Source organism: Anser anser, assembly GCF_964211835.1.
Source record: "Anser anser genome assembly, chromosome: 4".
Classification (NCBI taxonomy): Eukaryota; Metazoa; Chordata; class Aves; order Anseriformes; family Anatidae; genus Anser; species Anser anser.
The window spans coordinates 31132911-31151482 of NC_139724.1; the positions used below are offsets into that span (position 1 = coordinate 31132911).

General features: G+C 35.9%; 1 protein-coding gene across 1 annotated transcript in view; it reads left to right on the forward strand.

Moving 5' to 3' along the window:
* LOC310899001 (uncharacterized protein) overlaps positions 1–18169 on the forward strand; it is a 38998-nt gene extending 20829 nt beyond the window's left edge. Inside the window, exon 4 of the mRNA XM_083834852.1 lies at positions 18044–18169. Coding sequence (XP_083690978.1) covers positions 18044–18097 — 54 coding nt within the window. The 3' untranslated portion in view covers positions 18098–18169. The remainder of the gene's footprint in view (positions 1–18043) is intronic.
* Positions 18170–18572: the final 403 nt, after the last annotated feature.

Here is an 18572-nt window from a genome sequence, read left to right on the forward strand (position 1 = left end):
ACAATGGCATTCCATCTTGCAGGAAGAAAACATTAATTCATCTTTAAAGTTAATTCCCTAACCATTCTTCTCTGTTTACTTGACTGTATATATTTGTTTATCTTTTCAGGGAAAAACATACAAACTAAACTTAATTCAAATCCAACTTTTGAATTTCATGTCCTTAATTAACATTTCATCCTCTTTACTGCTTGATTTTTTAATAAGGTTGTATTGTGTTGCTCTGAGACAGTGAGAAAGTCTGATGGTTAGATTTTTCCTCTACCCAAGGTACCAGCTTGCTGGCATGAAGAACAATGCTGTCAGCGTGTATGAGCTCCACTTTCACTGACTTTCCTCCAAGAGACCTTCTCAGTTTCTGTCCCCTGTATTCTACCACTGACACCGTTGAATCAAGTACCCCTTCACTCTGTCCCATTCTACCTGCATTCCCTCCTTCAAATAAATCCAAATAAACCAACCCAAACCGCACCCAGTTTCATAAAACCTTATAAGGTGTTTGCTGTCCCAAGACTTTAAAAACCTCAGAAGTCTATAAGAATAAATCATACACTGTAAATCTAGTTTGTCCTTTGCTTTGACTCAGTGGGATGCATGTCAGATGACTCCATTGCTTCCACAATTCCATTAGTAATGTCCAGTAACTTGGAGCTCCTGTTGAAAAGGGCTTTTTTTTAATTATTATTTTTTTTTTCCTCTTGTAAATTTGCCTGTATTTCAAAAATAGACAAAGGAGTTTTAAATGGAAGTTAGTGATGTGTAGTACTGATCATTTCTAGGAATATTTTCACTTTGATTGAGAGTATTCATGTGGAATGCATGAACTTAAGATGTGAATTTCTAGACTTAAGAATGCACTTCTGACTCCTAGAAGATGTAGTGAAAATCAAAATAAATACTAATAAGCCAAGATGACAGTACCAATTTCAATGTAGGGTGGGAATGAAGTTGCAGGTGCAGGTGCTGGGAATTCTGGAATTAACTTTTGGCCATCAGAATTTTTTGAGTGTCACCTAGAACAAGCTGTTGAGACATCTGTACATCTGTAGATATTGAACCTCTATTTGTGAGACATTTATGCAATTGTAATCAGAGGAGTAATCTGGGCTGAAAACCCACCAGAAAAAAATGTAATAGGGTACTAGCAGGGCTTGAAGTTTTGGGATCTCACTCTTGAGGTTGTAGCAATAGGACACTTAAAGATGCTTAACAAATCCAGGTTCTGTCCTGTGCATCAGGAGTCAGACATGAAGAGTGAAGTAGAGAGAGTGATCATAGGGGTTTTAAAGTCTGCTAAACTTTTTCTGCATTTAAAGGGTAATGACCTTAATTGGCCTATTATTCAGCTCTGTTAGAATAGAATTTATGAGGTCCTGCTGAATGTCAAGAGATCATGACAGACATTCTGCTTTGCAGTTAGAATTACTCCCAATAAACAAATCTTTCTCTTGTTTTATAGTTGAGCTAGGAACTATAAAACTTATTGCAAAATAACGTAAAATTATAGTAACTGTAAAATATTTGGCTGCTGCACCTAGTCTCTATGGACACAAAAAAAATGAGATTTTTTTTTGTTGCCGTCTCCATTTCTCCCTTCCCCATCTGTCTGATTCTTGTTTCCATCCAGGCTTGGGTCTCGTTTATCCTCTGTTACGGCACAAGGCTATGGCACAACCCTATTTTCCTTGACCACATATAGGCTTTCAACAATGCTGTCTTTCAGAGATGGGAATTTCTAAAGGGTGCCTTTAGCTGTAATAGAAATATAAAAACAAATAAATAATTATTTCATCAAAAATGGATTAAAAAAACGTAACTAGCTTAAGCTCTGGCAAGCAAGCAGAATGTAGTTAACATTCTCTATTAAATTTCAAGCGCTTGACATAATGTGGAGAGTTTGAGAACTCCAGAATGGGCATATGTTTTATTCAGAAACCAATGAGAGTTTACTGCTGTGACAAGTGACTGTCAGAAAGCTGGCATAAGATGTCCCCTGTGATCTGTTCTGGGATTCCGAAAGGAATTGAAATACAAGAACAGATTTTTTTTTTATTTACTTATTTTATTTTATTTTATTTTATTTTATTTTATTTTATTTTATTTTATTTTATTTTATTTATTTATTTTATGCTTTTTTTTTTTTTAATACTTCTTCAGAGAATCCTGAAAAAGTAAAGCCTTGCTAAGGTAGAGCCCTCCTTTCATGCTGTCCCTAGATCACCACATTTGGTTCAGCATTATGATTTTGAAATCAATGTTCCTTTACAATTCCAGTTCACCTTTTAAAGGCTAGGCTTTTTGCTACATTCAGCAAAGCATATAATACAAAGCTTTCCACAGTGGAATGATACTAAATAGGGAAACTCAAGATTTGTACCAATCTATTCAGTCAACTCATTCCACATTTTTTTCCAATTTATGTTCACCATTTCTTTCCACAGAAACAAAATTTTGCTTCCCAGATCTGCTGCTTATTACCTAACTTTCTTCATTTTCTCATGACTCAGGGACCACAGAATTGCTCTTTGCTTGCAAACTGAAGTATACTCAGTGTGTAAATTGAAGTTGCCTGGATCAAATTCTGCTATTGTCCAAGTGATCTCTTGTCTAAGGACAAGAGACTAGGACACCAGACACCTCTTCACTAGGACAATCTCTTGTCCTAGTGTACTCAGTCAAGAAACAGGAGTAATTCAGATGACTGTAGATGACTTTGAAAATGGGAAACAATGTCCAATATTGATTGGCTCACCGAGTAATCAAAGAAAAATAGACCAGGACATAGCCATTGCCCCTCAGATCTATGCAGGAGGAAATATGGACAGAACCTGGGAACTCCAGTGCACTTACTGCATCCAAGGCTATGGACCTCAATTTTTGTCTATACTTTGCACTCAATCTCTGTTTTCATGAAAACTATGGGCAAAAAATGGTGATATTTGTATTTTATGCACAATATAAAGTCAGACTCTGCCCAGGATATATATGTTCCAGTCTACGAGCAGTCTGATGCATCAGCTTCTGCTTCTGGTTTCACTAAGACTAGTCTTCATGGACTCTACTTACAACTCTTCATTCTCCATCCATACTCCTTCTACATGAACCTAACTCTGGTGTTTATTAGATACTATAGGGCTGGGGGTCATCATATGTGCACTGAAGTTATAATGATACCAAATTTGTGACTTTTGTATATTATAAACTAAACTGTATTTGTAGTGTGTGTAGCCTTTTTAAAACTATACTGTAAGAGTACAGTCTTGATAAAGTTATGAAGCATTTCCGCTGATATGTTTCAAGTAAGAAAACCAGTTTTCCCACAAGAACCGTGATATCTTGTATATTCCTACTGTGATATTGTTGACTGAGTTATTGCAAAAGACAGCCCTAATTAAAAAGAAAACAAAGAAACAAACCCAATATTTAGTACATAAAGTAAAATATTTTACTTTATGATTGCAGAACTGACTTGGGTGGGGGTAGAGGGAAGGTGTTTTTTTATACCAAACCAACAACCAAACAAGTAGCATACAGTATTCTTTCACCTCAGTCTGGATGGACTCTTCGGTGGGTAGGTAGAAGAAAATAGAGGGTGGTAGAATTTGAAAATCCTTGTTCCAGTTATTCTGTATTTTTCCACTCTAGAAATATTTCAATCACAGAATCACAGAATTGCTTGTGTTGGAAGAGACCTAAAGATCACCTGAGTTCCAAACCCCCTGCCATAGATCAGGTTGCCACTAGATCAGGTTGGCCAGCGTCCCATCCAACCTGACCTTGAACAGCTCCAGGGATGGGGCATCCACAACTTGTCTTGGCAAAGAGCACCCCTTTACAATGTAATATCTGTTACCTCTATTTGATAGCAGTTTTGTACAAAGGAAAGTTGATGCAGTGCAGGCAAATTCAAAATTTAGTAAAAGATATTGTGAATTTTCTGTGTATTCTGTCTTCCCTTCTGCAATAGCATTTGCCATATAGATTGCAATTTCTTAAGATTTTACCATAGTTATAAATAACTTTACCTATGTACTGTCTGAAAGTTCACTATAATCATTTGTTATTTGAAGTGTTTTGCAAGTTGTATTTGGTCTTGAGTAAACAAGTACTGTTTATGTTTCCTGATTGGATTATCACAGAATCACAGAATCACAGAATCAAAGGGGTTGGAAGGGATCTTGAAAGATCATCGGGTCCAACCCCCCTGCCAAAGCAGGCTCCTTAGAGCAGGCTGCCCAAGTAGGCGTCCAGACGTGCCTTGAATATCTCCATTATATTTCTTTAATCAGAACCCTTTACTTATCATGGGAAAGCACACATGTATAAAGAAAAAAAATGGCAGCAGAGAGGGAAGAGAAAGAAAAAAATGTTTTTAAAATTATTATTTTTACAAAGTAATTTTTGTGGATTATATCGGAGAGATGAAAGATTAATTTTATAGAATATGGCCTAAAGGGAATTTTAAAATTAAATCAGAATTGAGCATCTTTTGCTTCAAATCAGTGTTTTTCATAACTTATTTATAGTGACCATAATTATATTCAGAACATGACCTTCAGTCTGATTATTCTCAGATTTGCATTATGAAAATGAAATTCCAAAAACTGGATTCAGAAAAGAGCATTTCTTTTTGAATGTGTCTCCTTGACTTAAATGCTAGAATACCATGAATTGAGGATACGGGAGATTCATACTTATTAATATAAGCTACATACTAGCTATGCACTAAATCAGTTTGCATCAAATTACCACAAGAGTATAAAAGTTGCATTGTACCATATAAAGGCAGACACTTTTTTTCCCTTTTTTGTTTTGTTTTGTTTTGTTTATATATATACAGCCTGCTTTAGCTGACCCTGTTGAACTGGACAATATTCAGAGGTCTTTTCCAACCTCAACCTGTGGTTGAGGTTCTGTGGTTCTATGATACTTGCTGTAAAAGGTGGTTAAAGGGATTAGATGTAATACTCTCTGAGTAACAGAAAAACTAACCAAAAGAGTCTGGTATTCAAAGAGCTGTCTGAAAAAGGCTCCATCTTGGCTGTTTTAAGAGAGATGTTTACAGCTGCTTTCACTTGTATTAGGGTATCTGAGCTTGAGTGAATATGCAACTGTAATCCTAGTAGTACTATTTCTGTGGGACAGTACTTCAGGAAGTGTTTTCTTACAGAAAGACATTGCTATTTGCTCTTTTTAATCCATCTTCAGTCAGACTTACTGCTTTATTAAATATAGAAACATAAACAGAAATATCTGCCATAGTGACTAGATAATAATAATAAATGGGCTATTGCAGTTCAGTTTAGGAATTGACATTTAGCTGAATAAAACAGCACAACATACATGCATAGGAAATAATTCTGACTAATTTCTGTTGAAAAGGTGACAGAAGTATTTATAAGGGATTAAGAGATCATGGAGTTTAATCAGTTTATAATCACAGAGTACACTGTCGATTAGAAATGTCAGTTGATAGGTTTTTAAGCACTGCTAATTAGAAGAAGGGTAAATTAAGTGCAGCTGTTGATGAACCAGCCAGGATTCTTGGAAGTTATTACTTTTGCTATATCTTAATGCTACTGCAAGAAATGCAAAAGCTGTTTCATCCCTTCTTTTTTATCATGTGTGATCTTTGCATTAGTAGTTACAGAGACAGGACTACAAGTAAAATTTTATGTTACAGCTATATGTAAATATTCTAAATCTTGTTCTCATTGAAATCAATCACACAGTACTAGATTCACAAATTGGATTCTAGATTCCATATTTGTTTGCCTAATGCAAAAGCTTGTATACATACAGATCACATTTTCTTTCTAAAAGAAGGCAGTATGTCAAAAGCACCCTAAAAATAAATTTTATAGAATGTTTCAAGTCATATTTCATTTTATTATTAGTGAATATAACACCAGTATAAACCATTTGAGAACCTTCTCACAAATAAACATCCATAAAGAAAACATCTTAAGGGTAATGTAAATTAATAAATTCTAATTCCTCTGTAAAATAGAAGACAAGAGCATATTCCTAAAATCTGAAGGTGATATTAGTAATTCTTTTTCCTTCCAAAATACATTCACAGATGATTCCACAAAGACTTTTGTAGGAGGGTGGAGTTTCTTCTATCGTTTAAGATACTCAAGAGAGCTGTGTATAGTCCACTTAAAAAAAATAATAAAAAATAGCTATCTGCATCAGAAATCTCAATATTTCTTTTGACTTTGACATTAACAAAATAATGAAATGTTTTTATATGGTTGGGTACTTAGTATTTTTTAATAAAAGCATTATCTTGACAAACTATATTAAAACAACATTAAGGTTGCACAGACAGGAATTCACAATGCAGACAATGTCAGCTTAAATGTTGCCCTTACAACCTTAATTTGATATTTTGTTCATGTTGTACAGTGTTCAGTGCCATGTCTTGTTGACTGCACATTGTTCAAATACTCTCTGAAGGGAGAACTGAAGTTTATTCAGGTGTTCTTCTTTATTACCACAGTACTGGAGTGCTTCACACAAGAAAGCAGTTAATTCACCATGGCACCTTTTGAACGAGGACAGGGATTCTATTAATTCCATTAAACAGATGCAGGTACTAAGGCATAGAAACTGCATCTGTATGTGTACAGCAGAAGCTGTCAGAAGTTTGTCTCAAAGCCAGATCTAACTATCTGCTAACCTGCTGGAGAATCCTAGGGGCTGACCTGTATAGGCAACTATGAATTCTCAGAGAAAAAGTTTCAGATGCAGCTCGTGCTTTAAAAGTTTGAAGACTAGAAGATAGGACTAACAATGATACTTTATGCCTGGTCTGATTACTTAGATGTCTTTCTTTCCCACCATATGTGATGTCGTGTAAATTTTTCAAAGGATCCCAGCGTTGCTTGCTGCAGTGGTAAAAGGAGGTTTTGCAGGGGGGACATATAAGCAAAAGGTGGCTGCATGGAATTGGGTCACAGTGAGGCTTATGAACATATGTAAAAACAATTCTTGAAAACATACATGTTTCAATCTTGTTGAGCCTTACAGCACTGCGTTCCTGGTTTCAGCTAGGATAATTTTCCTCCTAGTAGTCACAGAATCACAGAATCGAAGGGGTTGGAAGGGATCTCGAAAGATCATCGGGTCCAAACCCCTGCCAAAGCAGGTTCCTTAGAGCAGGCTGCCCAGGTAGGCGTCCAGACGTGCCTTGAATATCTCCAGAGAGGAAGACTCCACAACCTCCCTGGGCAGCCTGTTCCAGTGCTCTGTCACCCTCACTGTGAAGAAGTTCTTTCGCATGCTGGTGCGGAACTTCCTGTGCTCTGTCTTGTGGACATTGCCCCTTGTCCTATCCCCACAAACCACTGAGAAGAGGTTGGCCAAATCCCTCTGTCTCCCACACCTCAGGTATTTATACACATTGATAAGATCCCCTCTCAGTCTTCTCTTCTCCAGGCTGAACAGACCCAGGTCTCGCAGCCTTTTCTCATAGGGAGGATGCTCCAGGCCCCGTATCATCTTTGTGGCCCTGCTGGACTCTTTCCAGGAGTTCCCTGTCTTTTTTGTACCAGGGGTTGTCTGGGTTAAACCACAACAACTACCTTGTATGTCTTACTTTTCCAAAAATAATTTGCCAAACTGATGTTATGCAGAAATCTTGTGACAGAAGCAAAGGTAGGATTCAGCTCCCCAGACGAAGTTTGCATGAACCCATCTTTTGAATTGCTGCTTTCTAATTTTTCTTTCTTTCTTTTCTTCTCTCTTTCTTTCTTTCACCAAAATGGAAAATTTCCTTCCATCAAAATCATGTCAAAAAGAAGACCGACTGAAGTTTTGGTAATGAACAAAATCATGTTTCCTTAAGTTTTATCCCTGGTTCCCTTCACATGAATAGCTGTACTGTTTTTGCTGCAAGACTCAGAAAGCACATGTTTAAGACACACAGCAGTCAAAGATGAGTTAAAAATTGTCTGAGTTTATTACAGGAGACCAAACTTTCAAATATCTATACATTAGAAGAAGTGTTGTGTAATTATTGCAGTAAATGGCAGTGATAGAAATACCTTGGAAATTACTCAATGCATAGATAATTACTTTTTAATTCATTCTTTTTTGAAAGATTCTGACAACAGTTTTCCAATGACTTCTGAAGTTATGACAGCAATTAACCTGCTTTATATAGCAGTAATTATACAGAAATAGCTGCTCTAAATAAACAGGATTACCACCTGTCATTTATTCAAATGATACGTGGTTTATTACCTTTCTATACTTTTAAGACAGCCGCCTTTCACTCCTTTCTTTTTTTTTTTTCTCACCTGCTAGACATTTCCATATGCTCACAGCACCACAGTAGGATAGAGACAATTGATACACAAGATAGTAAGTGATAGGGTGCAAGGTGCCACTGTTTATGGCAAGGAATGACATTTTGTTATATGTCAGCCCCTGTGTTTTCGTACTGGTCTGCAATTGGCCAATGGCTGTTTTTTGATGCCACCATAGCCAGGTGTTCTCAGGCACCCCGTGCCTGAATGCCTGCTGCCTTTGGCCCAGCATGTGCTCAGATACAAAAATACTTATATGTACATTTAATTTGTACACACTACATATATATATATATAAATTATGCATATGAATATTTGTAAATATATAATTTAGACATTGATACAGTGTTTTATATTTATACATATAAATACAGTTATGAAGTAAATATACTTATCCATAAAAGCATTGGTATAAAATAGATAAAGCATTCTTTAATAAGAGCCAATGGAATGAATAGTTAAAGCTTAAACATGAATATAAGATAATGAAACAGAAGTCAAGGGTCAGTGTGGGGCCTGCAAATTTACCAGGCCCAGAAGCCCTGACACACCCGGGTGGGAGAGCTTCAAAAGGTCAAAGAGGCCCCAAAAGGGTGACAAACTGGGACATGCCTGAGGGCTACAGACCCCTCTGAGGAGGCCACCAAGGGGTGCCTGGTACAAAATCTGTCCCATGCAAGGAAGACACTGATCCCACAAGCAGCATCAAGAGGCCCCTGCACCCAGGCCTGGCCCAGTGCCATAGTGGCACAGGGAGACTGGGGTAGGCCTGGGCCTTTGCAAGGTGCTGCAGCATACAAGCAATGCTGCCACTTCTGGCATTGAAAACAGAGATATTTTCCTAAATAAGCTGTTCAAAATGATTGAAAGATGAAAACACTACCTTAGCACTTATCCCATAATATTTTACCATCCTTAAACTATAATATTTCCAACAGCAGTGCATACTTCCTCCATTTTGTCCATTTAAGGCAATGAATTCATTTTTTTCATGAAAAATCTATTTAACCATAATTAAAACAATGTAATGATTGGTAGCATGCTTAAATTCTGAGTCACATAGATTCTGTTTCCATTGGTAGCAATTCTTCAGGTTAAATAGTGACTTAAAGTCCTTGATTACGGCAGAACACTTGATTACAATAGAACACAAAGAACCAATTCTACCTACAAATCAAGATATGCAAGAATTTTCTGCTGCAGAATTCATCAGTATGATAGGTGAGGCTAAATATGAGTTGCTCACAAAATTTGGCTTTAAATCAGATATGTGTTACTGTTTCACAAAAGCTGAAGACTATGACTGAAATTAGGCGAGAAAGGACAGTCATCATGCAGGGTAATAAATTTGGTTGAACAAACCAATCAAGCTTATTGTTACCGATGATGCATATCATTGTGCATATAAAAGAAATTACATGAATGCCTAATTTCAGCTGAGATGTGGTGTCTAATAACAAAATAAAATTCACAGTAGTACATAATTCAGTGAAAATCCATTTTAAAGAGAGAATTTTCTGGTCCTAAAGTTTGTCATGGCCTCCTAGCATCAGTTGGCTATAGAAAGCCAGATGTTTCTTGTTTTAACTTTTTGCAATTATTCCAGTTTTCATGTATTAAATAACAATTGGGTATGAGAGGAGAAAGGGGGATTGACTTTATAACTCAACTTAGTTATCAGGATACTCTTGGGTGAATGTCATGCAAGTGCCTGCTATAATTCAGATGTATTTAATTATGTTGGAACATTCTCAATAGGAAGGATGGAGCAAAATCGAACTTAGATTACCTGTGCCCCAAATTTTAACGTTCTTTTTCCAAATAACACAGGAAAATTATTTGACTCCTTGGTCACATATCTAGAGGAAGTGTATTTGGCTTAATCACTGATGGTGGTGGTGATGGCTCTTGTCTTACAACATAAGGTGTAAGATCCTTGCCCAGAAGCTGTAGAACTAGGTTTTGATTAGCTCCTTTGTGATAAGTCTCAAATCTATACCCCACATATTAAGAAAATGCCTTGAGAGAACATACAGGAAATTACGAAAATGAAAATGAACAGTCGTTCATGTTCCAAGACAGATCTCAGGTCTTCATTTAACAATTGGTTCTTGTTTGAGAATGTCCTACTTTCTGCTTAAATGGCTTTTTTTTTTTTTTTTTTTCCCCAAATTGTGTATCAAACAGCCAGCAAATTACAGTCCTGGATTATCCCAGGATTATGGAACATAATAAGCAATATAGTATCCTCTCCTTGATAACATAGGTGTCTGGCAAAATTTTCCACCTGACTGCACTGAAATAAATCCATTTATTTCACTGATACAATACCCACATAGCCTAACAAAGAATTTACCACAGTATCTTTACCTATGGGTCCTGTTTGAACCTGTTCTTGATTTGTTTGAACCAGCAACTTCTACACATGCTTCATGGTGCTCTTTTATTTGTATGCATACATAATATCAATTCTAATAAAAGATATGCCATTCTTCTTGGAATTTTCTAAACATTACCCAGTTCTGCTTTTAAGCAATGAAGTAAAATGAAGTGCATACTTCACAGACCTAGTTACTTTTAAGTTCACTTTAAAATAGGTGAATGATCTTAATGTGTATGTTATTGCTTTGCATCATAATTCATGTCTTGCAGCCTCTTGGCAGATGCTTTGGATTTCTCTGGAAATAAGGAGAGCTATCTCTGAAAAAGAAAACTTCATAGAGTGGTGCTGTTGCTATTCACCCAAACACATACTGTCTCTGTCAGAAGTGGTTCTCCCCGCAACAGGCACATTAGCATAATGTTTATGGCCAGTGAGATTGTTTAAGAGCACTAAAAACATGAAGTACTGTATGTGCTCTTTAATTAGGAATGTAATATCCTCCATCTGGAGTGACTCATTTTTGCAGTCTTCTGGGGAAGACTGGATTTCCCACTTTCCCCTGCAATAAAGAGAACTGAAGCTTTTGTAGTAACTTCTCTCTTAGTTAGATACCAGTTAGCTGAGTAGTTTGTAGAGTTTGTTCACAGATCCTAAGCTGAGTTTCCTGAAGGAAAAACTCAAGGTTTTCATTTCCAAAGTCATAATGGAAAGATTACTAGCACTAGTAGGAATCTGTGGGTTTAATTTTCTCTGTGTTGACATGGGGGCATTTTGACATGTACAGTGTAAATCAGTACATGTGGCAGTATATGCATTCAATTCATTTGTATTTTAGAAGGTAAACAGGGATGTCTGAGACTTTAGTTCTGAATATAAGATGTCTTTATTTAAGTTTCGGAAAACAAATAAATCTACAATTTTCTTTCAGAGGAGCTGTGTGTAAGTAACTGAAATGAACTGTATTTATCAAAGGAATAACCTATCTTTGCTTCTGGGTTTTACAAGGGATGAAGAGTGAATGAATTTACTGCCTTATTCTAAATCACCATCAAAATCCCTATCTCTGCATGTAATGAAATGCCTATTTGATATGCGGTTCAACAGTACATGCCAAAGAGCAGAATATATCAGAAAAATGTCTGGTTGATTTTGTGGAAGGGATAGATTTTTATTGAAAGAGGGAGTCACAAGATGACTCATAAGTAGTGAAGCCTTCTTAAAAATTACCAGCATTTCTGATTGCCTTTAACAGTTAGCATGAAATAAATTGGTGGTCTTACTGCTCCTGGATGGCTGTGCAGAGCAAAGCATATTTGGAACCTGGCCAGCAGTCTAACTGTATACATATAGAAGTAGTACATATGCATATATAAGTAATGTAATATATATATATACAAACAATATAAGTAAATATATATACTATATAAGATTAGTGGCCATTTTCTTTTATCAGTGTATTTGACAAATTCAGGCTTTTCCTCTTTTCATGAGCTCCATTTGCTCAGTTTTAATAAAGAGGTTTTCTGAATTTGATAATCTTTTTTTTTTTTTTTCCTGTTGGTTTTTATATTGTTTTTCGAAAAATATAAATTACTTTGTAAACTTCTTTTTTTCCAAAATGATTGCATCTTGGGCCTAATCCAGTCTCATTAAAATCAATTTGACTCTTAGATTGGTTAATGTACAGTTTCTTTAAAATCTGAGTTATCTTGGTAGCATGTAAAGAAATGTATATTTACATTGCCTAACTTGAAGCACTTCACTGAGGGAGCTCAGCCTTCAGCTGTAACACTAATGAAAAAGAGATGGCTCTACAAAGACAGGCTCAGAGAGGAGTGTGTATTTCCCATTATCAGTACTGATGCCAGGGGACAATTTCCCAGTTACAACACTGCAAGCTGGATGACTGCAAAGAAAGATATTTCATACTATCTTTGAAAAAAAGTAGTAAATTTTGTTCACTGACAAAACTTTGTTTGGCTAAGTCCAAAAGGGGCTTTCCTACTGATTTTTAATAATTCCTTTTACTGATACCTCAAATCTGTTCTGATACAAGCTGGAACAGGTATTTGAGGCCTTAGAAACACCTCAAGAGAAGACAAACAGGTGAAATATCTCCCTATTCTAGAACACATACGCTGTATGGCACACAAGCAGTTATAAGCCTCTGGATTTTCACTGTAGTGGCAATGATCACATGAACACATCTATCAATGATCAATGAACACATCTACCGCTTTCCTTGCATTAGCTCCTGGTGAAGATCAAGTACAGAGGGAAAGTCCTGTTGTTCATACTGCCTCACCTTTACTAGCTACTTCTTTAATAATCCTCTCTGCTCCAAAAAATAGCAGGCCGCATCTGCATTTTGTTATACAAAATGTCATACAATCAGTAAGATTTTTGCAAGATTCTACTTTCTGATACTATCTGATGACTCTTGCAATATTTGATTAAAAAACATGAATGGACCCTGTTGATGATCATGTCAGTTTTGACATTCTTCACCTACTGAAAAAGATTGATGTACCTGTATAGATAGAGAATAAAGATCGGGAGACACGTTGTCATCATGTATAAGCTATCCTGTATATACCAGTATATTTTTATGGAACTAAGTTAATTTTCATCGCACCTAAGAACCTGGTTCAAAGTGTGCATATATGCAGATATTTCTTTTTGATTTGTCTGAATTGAATTCAATATGACTCTACCTTCTAGTACCAACTCTCTCTTCACATTTGAATATTTTAAGCAGCTGAAGAAAATGGCAGCAGGAGGGAGGGGAAGGGAACAGCATGAGAGTATTTCAGTCCTCTAGTTCTACCTGTACTGGATTGCAGTTTAGAAATCAGGGAATCTCGAAGTTTACAGGAGAGTTCACTGACATGAATTATGGATTAGATTGCCCTTCTCAGTTCAGAAGATTTTGAGAGTGCCTCAGGAATGAGAAAGCTTTCCATCAGCTTCAGGTAACAGTCAAAACCAGTTGCTGATTACTTGGATAGGGATGAAGTGATGTGTCAGAGGTTGATAGCATTCTTCCAGTTTGGAAGTAAATGATCACAAACAGACATAACCTTTCCCTCTCCTTTCAAGGGAGAAATTATATGAAAATGTTCATTGGAGAGGCAGGAAGAGCAAGAGGAAAGGAGTGAAATTAAAAGGTCAAATAATCCCTTGTCCACAATCCAGACAAGAGTGTGGAGATAAAAACCTTTCAGAACTATAAGGAAAATAACAAAACATATAGGTTGGTATTATCAGTGTAAAGCTAGACCTGGTTGTCATTTTTAAGTCTTGGTGTCAGCATACTCTTCTGCAGGAAAAACCAAGAGTCTCTAAGATTGAAAGGTGCAGTGCAGGTGTACAGAACATTATTGCAATGGCCCTGAAGTGAAACTCACCCGCATAGAGAAGGTCAGGAAGGCAGGTCTCATCATCATTACTGTCCTTTTGCTGACCCTTTGTACAGCAGGGATTTCATAATTAAAGAAATGGGTTTTGCTGTGTTTCTAGGTCAGTTTATATAATATATAAAGCTTCTGTTGAACAGTATTCGTGTGTTTCTGCAGCTTTTAGTTTTTAATGCTGTTTTGTTTGTGGTGTTTGTGTTGTTGTTTTTGTTTGTTTGTTTGTTTTGTTCTTTAATGATCTTTTAAGATTGTGAGATCTCCAGAACAGGATTTCAGGTTACAGAGTAAAGCAATAATAGCAGGACACAAATGATAAAGATGGGGAAATGATTGTTCAATTAACAGATCAATGTCACCTCTTGCACAAATGATTGTCAATGATAAATGCCCAAAGGTTGGTTAAATTGCATTTCTAAATGCTTCAATGTAAAAATCAATGTCCAAAACACAGAGTGTTGAGCAGATAAAACAACCTCTCAAATCTGTACTGTGACAATGATATGAGCCCAGAAATCATAAAAATATATCTTGATCCTGTTTGTAGCTCTTATGTGTTGCTGTGGGCCATTCCTGTTTATCCATCCACATGAACTACAGAACATTGACCATGCTGAATAAACAGCAATGATCTGGATGAAAAAACAAAACGGTCTTTCAAATTCCTGATTTTCTTTTATGCTGCCAGTGCAGTGACTGCTGAAAAGGCAAAGGAAATTATGTTGTGTGTTCAGTCAGGAGTGAGCAAGACCTGCAGTTGTGTCATTTAGATGCACAGGGCGTTGGTGGGAGCTTAGCGTGAATGCAGTAAGGAAGGAGAGGCTGCAGAGCACCTCCTGTCACTGCAGTCAGTCTAAAAATGTGCTTATACAAGGGGTGGGAAAGGTTTGGTTGCCAACTTGTTCTGCTTCTGTTAACACCACAATGAAGAGACCATGGGTGATTATTCTTTCCAGATTTTGCTTTACATTTAATACATATGTATACAAGCACACTGTGAAAGTTTTACCTCTATATTTTATTGTCAGGTGAACATATCTATGACAGTCATCTTTTCAAATTTATGTAGCAGTGCAAAAACACCTTCTCCCTCCATCCCCATAAATCTGAGGATAGGAGAGCTTATTTTAATTAAATTTACATTTATATATTTCTTTTCTTTTATTACTTTGGAATCATGCTTTACAAACTATGACTTACTCTAAGAGTTTGGGGATGTTTTACAGTTACAAACAAATATTGGATTAAAAGCTATGTGTATATGTATGATTTCCAATATTTGCAATAGTAAAAGCAGTCTCCAGTAGCTGCATTTTAGTAGCACACAAATGCATCATGTGGGCAGCTTTCTGATTATTTTTTTCACACTTCAGCTAACATTTGTAAGGAAGAGCAAATACCTGCATGCGAAGAAGGATCATTTTCATCAGATAATTCTCTCAAGAGCAGAGATGCATAGATTTTTTTATCCTTATTAAGGATAGTGGTCATTCTGTCTTCAAGACCACACTAAAAGGATCTGGTCTACAACTCTTCTGTCCAGGTGCTACAATGAAGGGATACAGATGGAAGAATGGAAGCCATCCAGTCCAGTCTGTCTAAGAAGACAATCTCTACTGTCATTTCTACTGTTTGTATTTTTTGATTAAATTTAGTCTTTACTTTCTGCTCTGGTGTTGAAGTGTTCCAAAATGGTCCAGAGCACTTCAGTATTGTTTTCTAATGTGAATAACGAACTTGCATAGGATTCATAAGTACATGGACTGAGACCTCAAAAGTCTCTGACAGCTGAAACGGGGGAAATGTTGTCACAGAAAAACAAACACAGATTACATTAAAGATTTCCCTCAATAAATAAATAAATAATTCAATAAGCAAACAATGCTCACCAAGATGTAATCAGGACTATGAATAATAGGTATCAGGTCATTTCACATTGTGATTATGACTGTCTTGGACATGAATTATTTAATAAGATCGCAGCTTGTATACTTTGCAATTAGGGGGAAGAAATCCAAGTTCACTTCATTCCTTCACCAGTCTCCTTTGATGTGGTATAACATGAATTTCTTTTTGATCTTCAGAAAAGGGGGAAAAAAGGCTTTATGTAACAGACTTAAGAAACAGGGCACTTAAAAGAACATACTAAAGCCATTTGCCATTCTAATATATGCAGCAGTGTCTCATTACTATTATACTGTAACTAGAAAAAGAAGAAGAGATAAACATTAAAAACAAAGCATTAAAAAGGGTATGGGTTTATACAGCCTTGTGCTGCAAAAGACGTTAATCTATCCATTTTATTGGTAAAATGGAGTAGATGGAGTGTTTTTTTTAAAACACGATAGCAGCCCAAACCATTGATATATATAAAAGTTATCTTTTCATTGAATTAAAAATTTTACTCATGCCTATCAAAAATGCATCTCCCTTTGTCAGTGGTGGTATGCCAAATGGCTCTACAAATAAGTTGCTACATAGGATTCTTCATCCTAATGGCAGATTCATGTAGTTAATCCAGAGGAAGGCTCTTTTCACAGATTGCCAGTTCCTGCTTCTGTGGGAACACAGCAAAATTTTCCAATATTAGTAATCCTCCACTTACATCAAAGGTCAAATCAAAGCTTAGGATGTGAACTTGAGATATCATTTATTGAGAGCATACACTAAAGTTACTGAACTACATTTAATTAAGCTGTAAAAAATATTATTTGCCTGTAATTTTAAAGGTTACTATAATAAAAATTAGCAGAAATCAGAGAAATGTTGAAACAAGCTATGCCTATAGATGTGCATTTCCTTAAATACACACGATAATTTGCATTAAAATATACTCATTTTTTGTGATGTCATTTATGCATAAAGAATTTTGCTCAGTGTGCCCAGCAAAATATTAAGTATGAAGAATCATGAACTGAACTATAGCAAAAGATCCTGTTAAAACCAGTGGATCCATTAAAGGTTTATCTTTCTGGCATATGCTGCTGTAGAACCACAGATGGAACTGAAAAGAAAGTAGACAGTGAGGGAAAAACTTAAAGAAGTGAAGAAACTGGCTCTGTATACTCCTAAATCTCCCTGATTGAGAAAAATATCTTTTAGGGAAAGACGCCTAGGAGTTTTCTTAAAGTAAGGCGAGTACTGGTAAAGTTCTAGTACTGGTAATTATTTATTCATTCTAATAATAACCTTAGTACTAAATTGGTTGTGAACGGAATTAAGAATAAAGTTGAAACATACTCTTGAATTTGCTTGAAGTAGAAACATAAATATTTGAAGTGTTTCATTCACAGCTATTTTCCTCTTCCATTCTCATAAATGACTTCCAACCAACTACTATGAACGGTCAGTTATTTTGGGTCTGGATGTAGGCAGGAGAAGACAGAAGTAAAGGCAAGAGAGTCAACAGAGCTGATAAAACTCTAGACTTATTATGCAGCTTTTTATTCCTACCAATGATATTGATTCTTGGAACAGGTACAGTAACCTTCTCTGCGTTGGGAAAACATTTCCTAAAACTTATATTGTCACCTGGACATGTGAGAAACTACAAAGGACTTTGTCAGAATAAGCTAGTAGCAATTTTACTTAAATACACTGGTCTTCCTGATTGCGAGGTAAGATAATTGTTTTCCAACCTCTGTTGTTAGGAAATTATAGGTCGTAACCATATGATTGCTTTCAAATAGAAGGCCCCAGTGAAATCAACTTATTCAACATCTCTTACATATGTTAGCCCCTAGAACAAATTAAGAAGTAGGATTAAGTTCTTCATTGTTTGGATAGCTTAAAAAATATAATGATTTAAGCTGTCATTTCAGGTGAGTTATAAAGAGTTGATCAGTGTTTCTTATAGAGTTTCTCTCTTGACACTTTTATTTGACAAAAAAATACATTATGTCAAACTATTTTTTTTTCTCTCTCTCTGGCAGAAATGTTGTATTTCAGAACATATATCATTTATCCTGGCATTGCTGCTGAGTTGAACCAATGTTCCAACACTGAGACCAGAGTGGAGATTCCATCTTGCAAAACAGTGGGTTTTATTTTGTTTGTTTTCTTTTCTGTTTGGAAATTATACAAATGTCCTTTTTACTTGAGTAAATTGCTCAGAAACTTCAAGAGTAGTCAGCTTCTGATCTGAATAACTAAAAATGCAGTATTTACAAGTTCTGCTAATGATTATATTTCTTCATGATTAACGTTTTTCAAAATTAATAGTAGTAGCCCACTATAATTTGTAGAACAAAAATATAAGTATGCGTCCCAACAGATTTTTTTTCTCTAGGTTTAATCTGACCATTTTAAATATTTGTTGAATCACATAGATTTCCTTGAAGTGGCTTCTTAGTCACTAATTTTTATTTTTATTTTTTTCTGAAAGTGATTCTCACTGAGCAAATAAGACTTTTGATATATTTCTGAAAACTTCTAAATTGTCTAAAGGGTGCAAAAACTGAC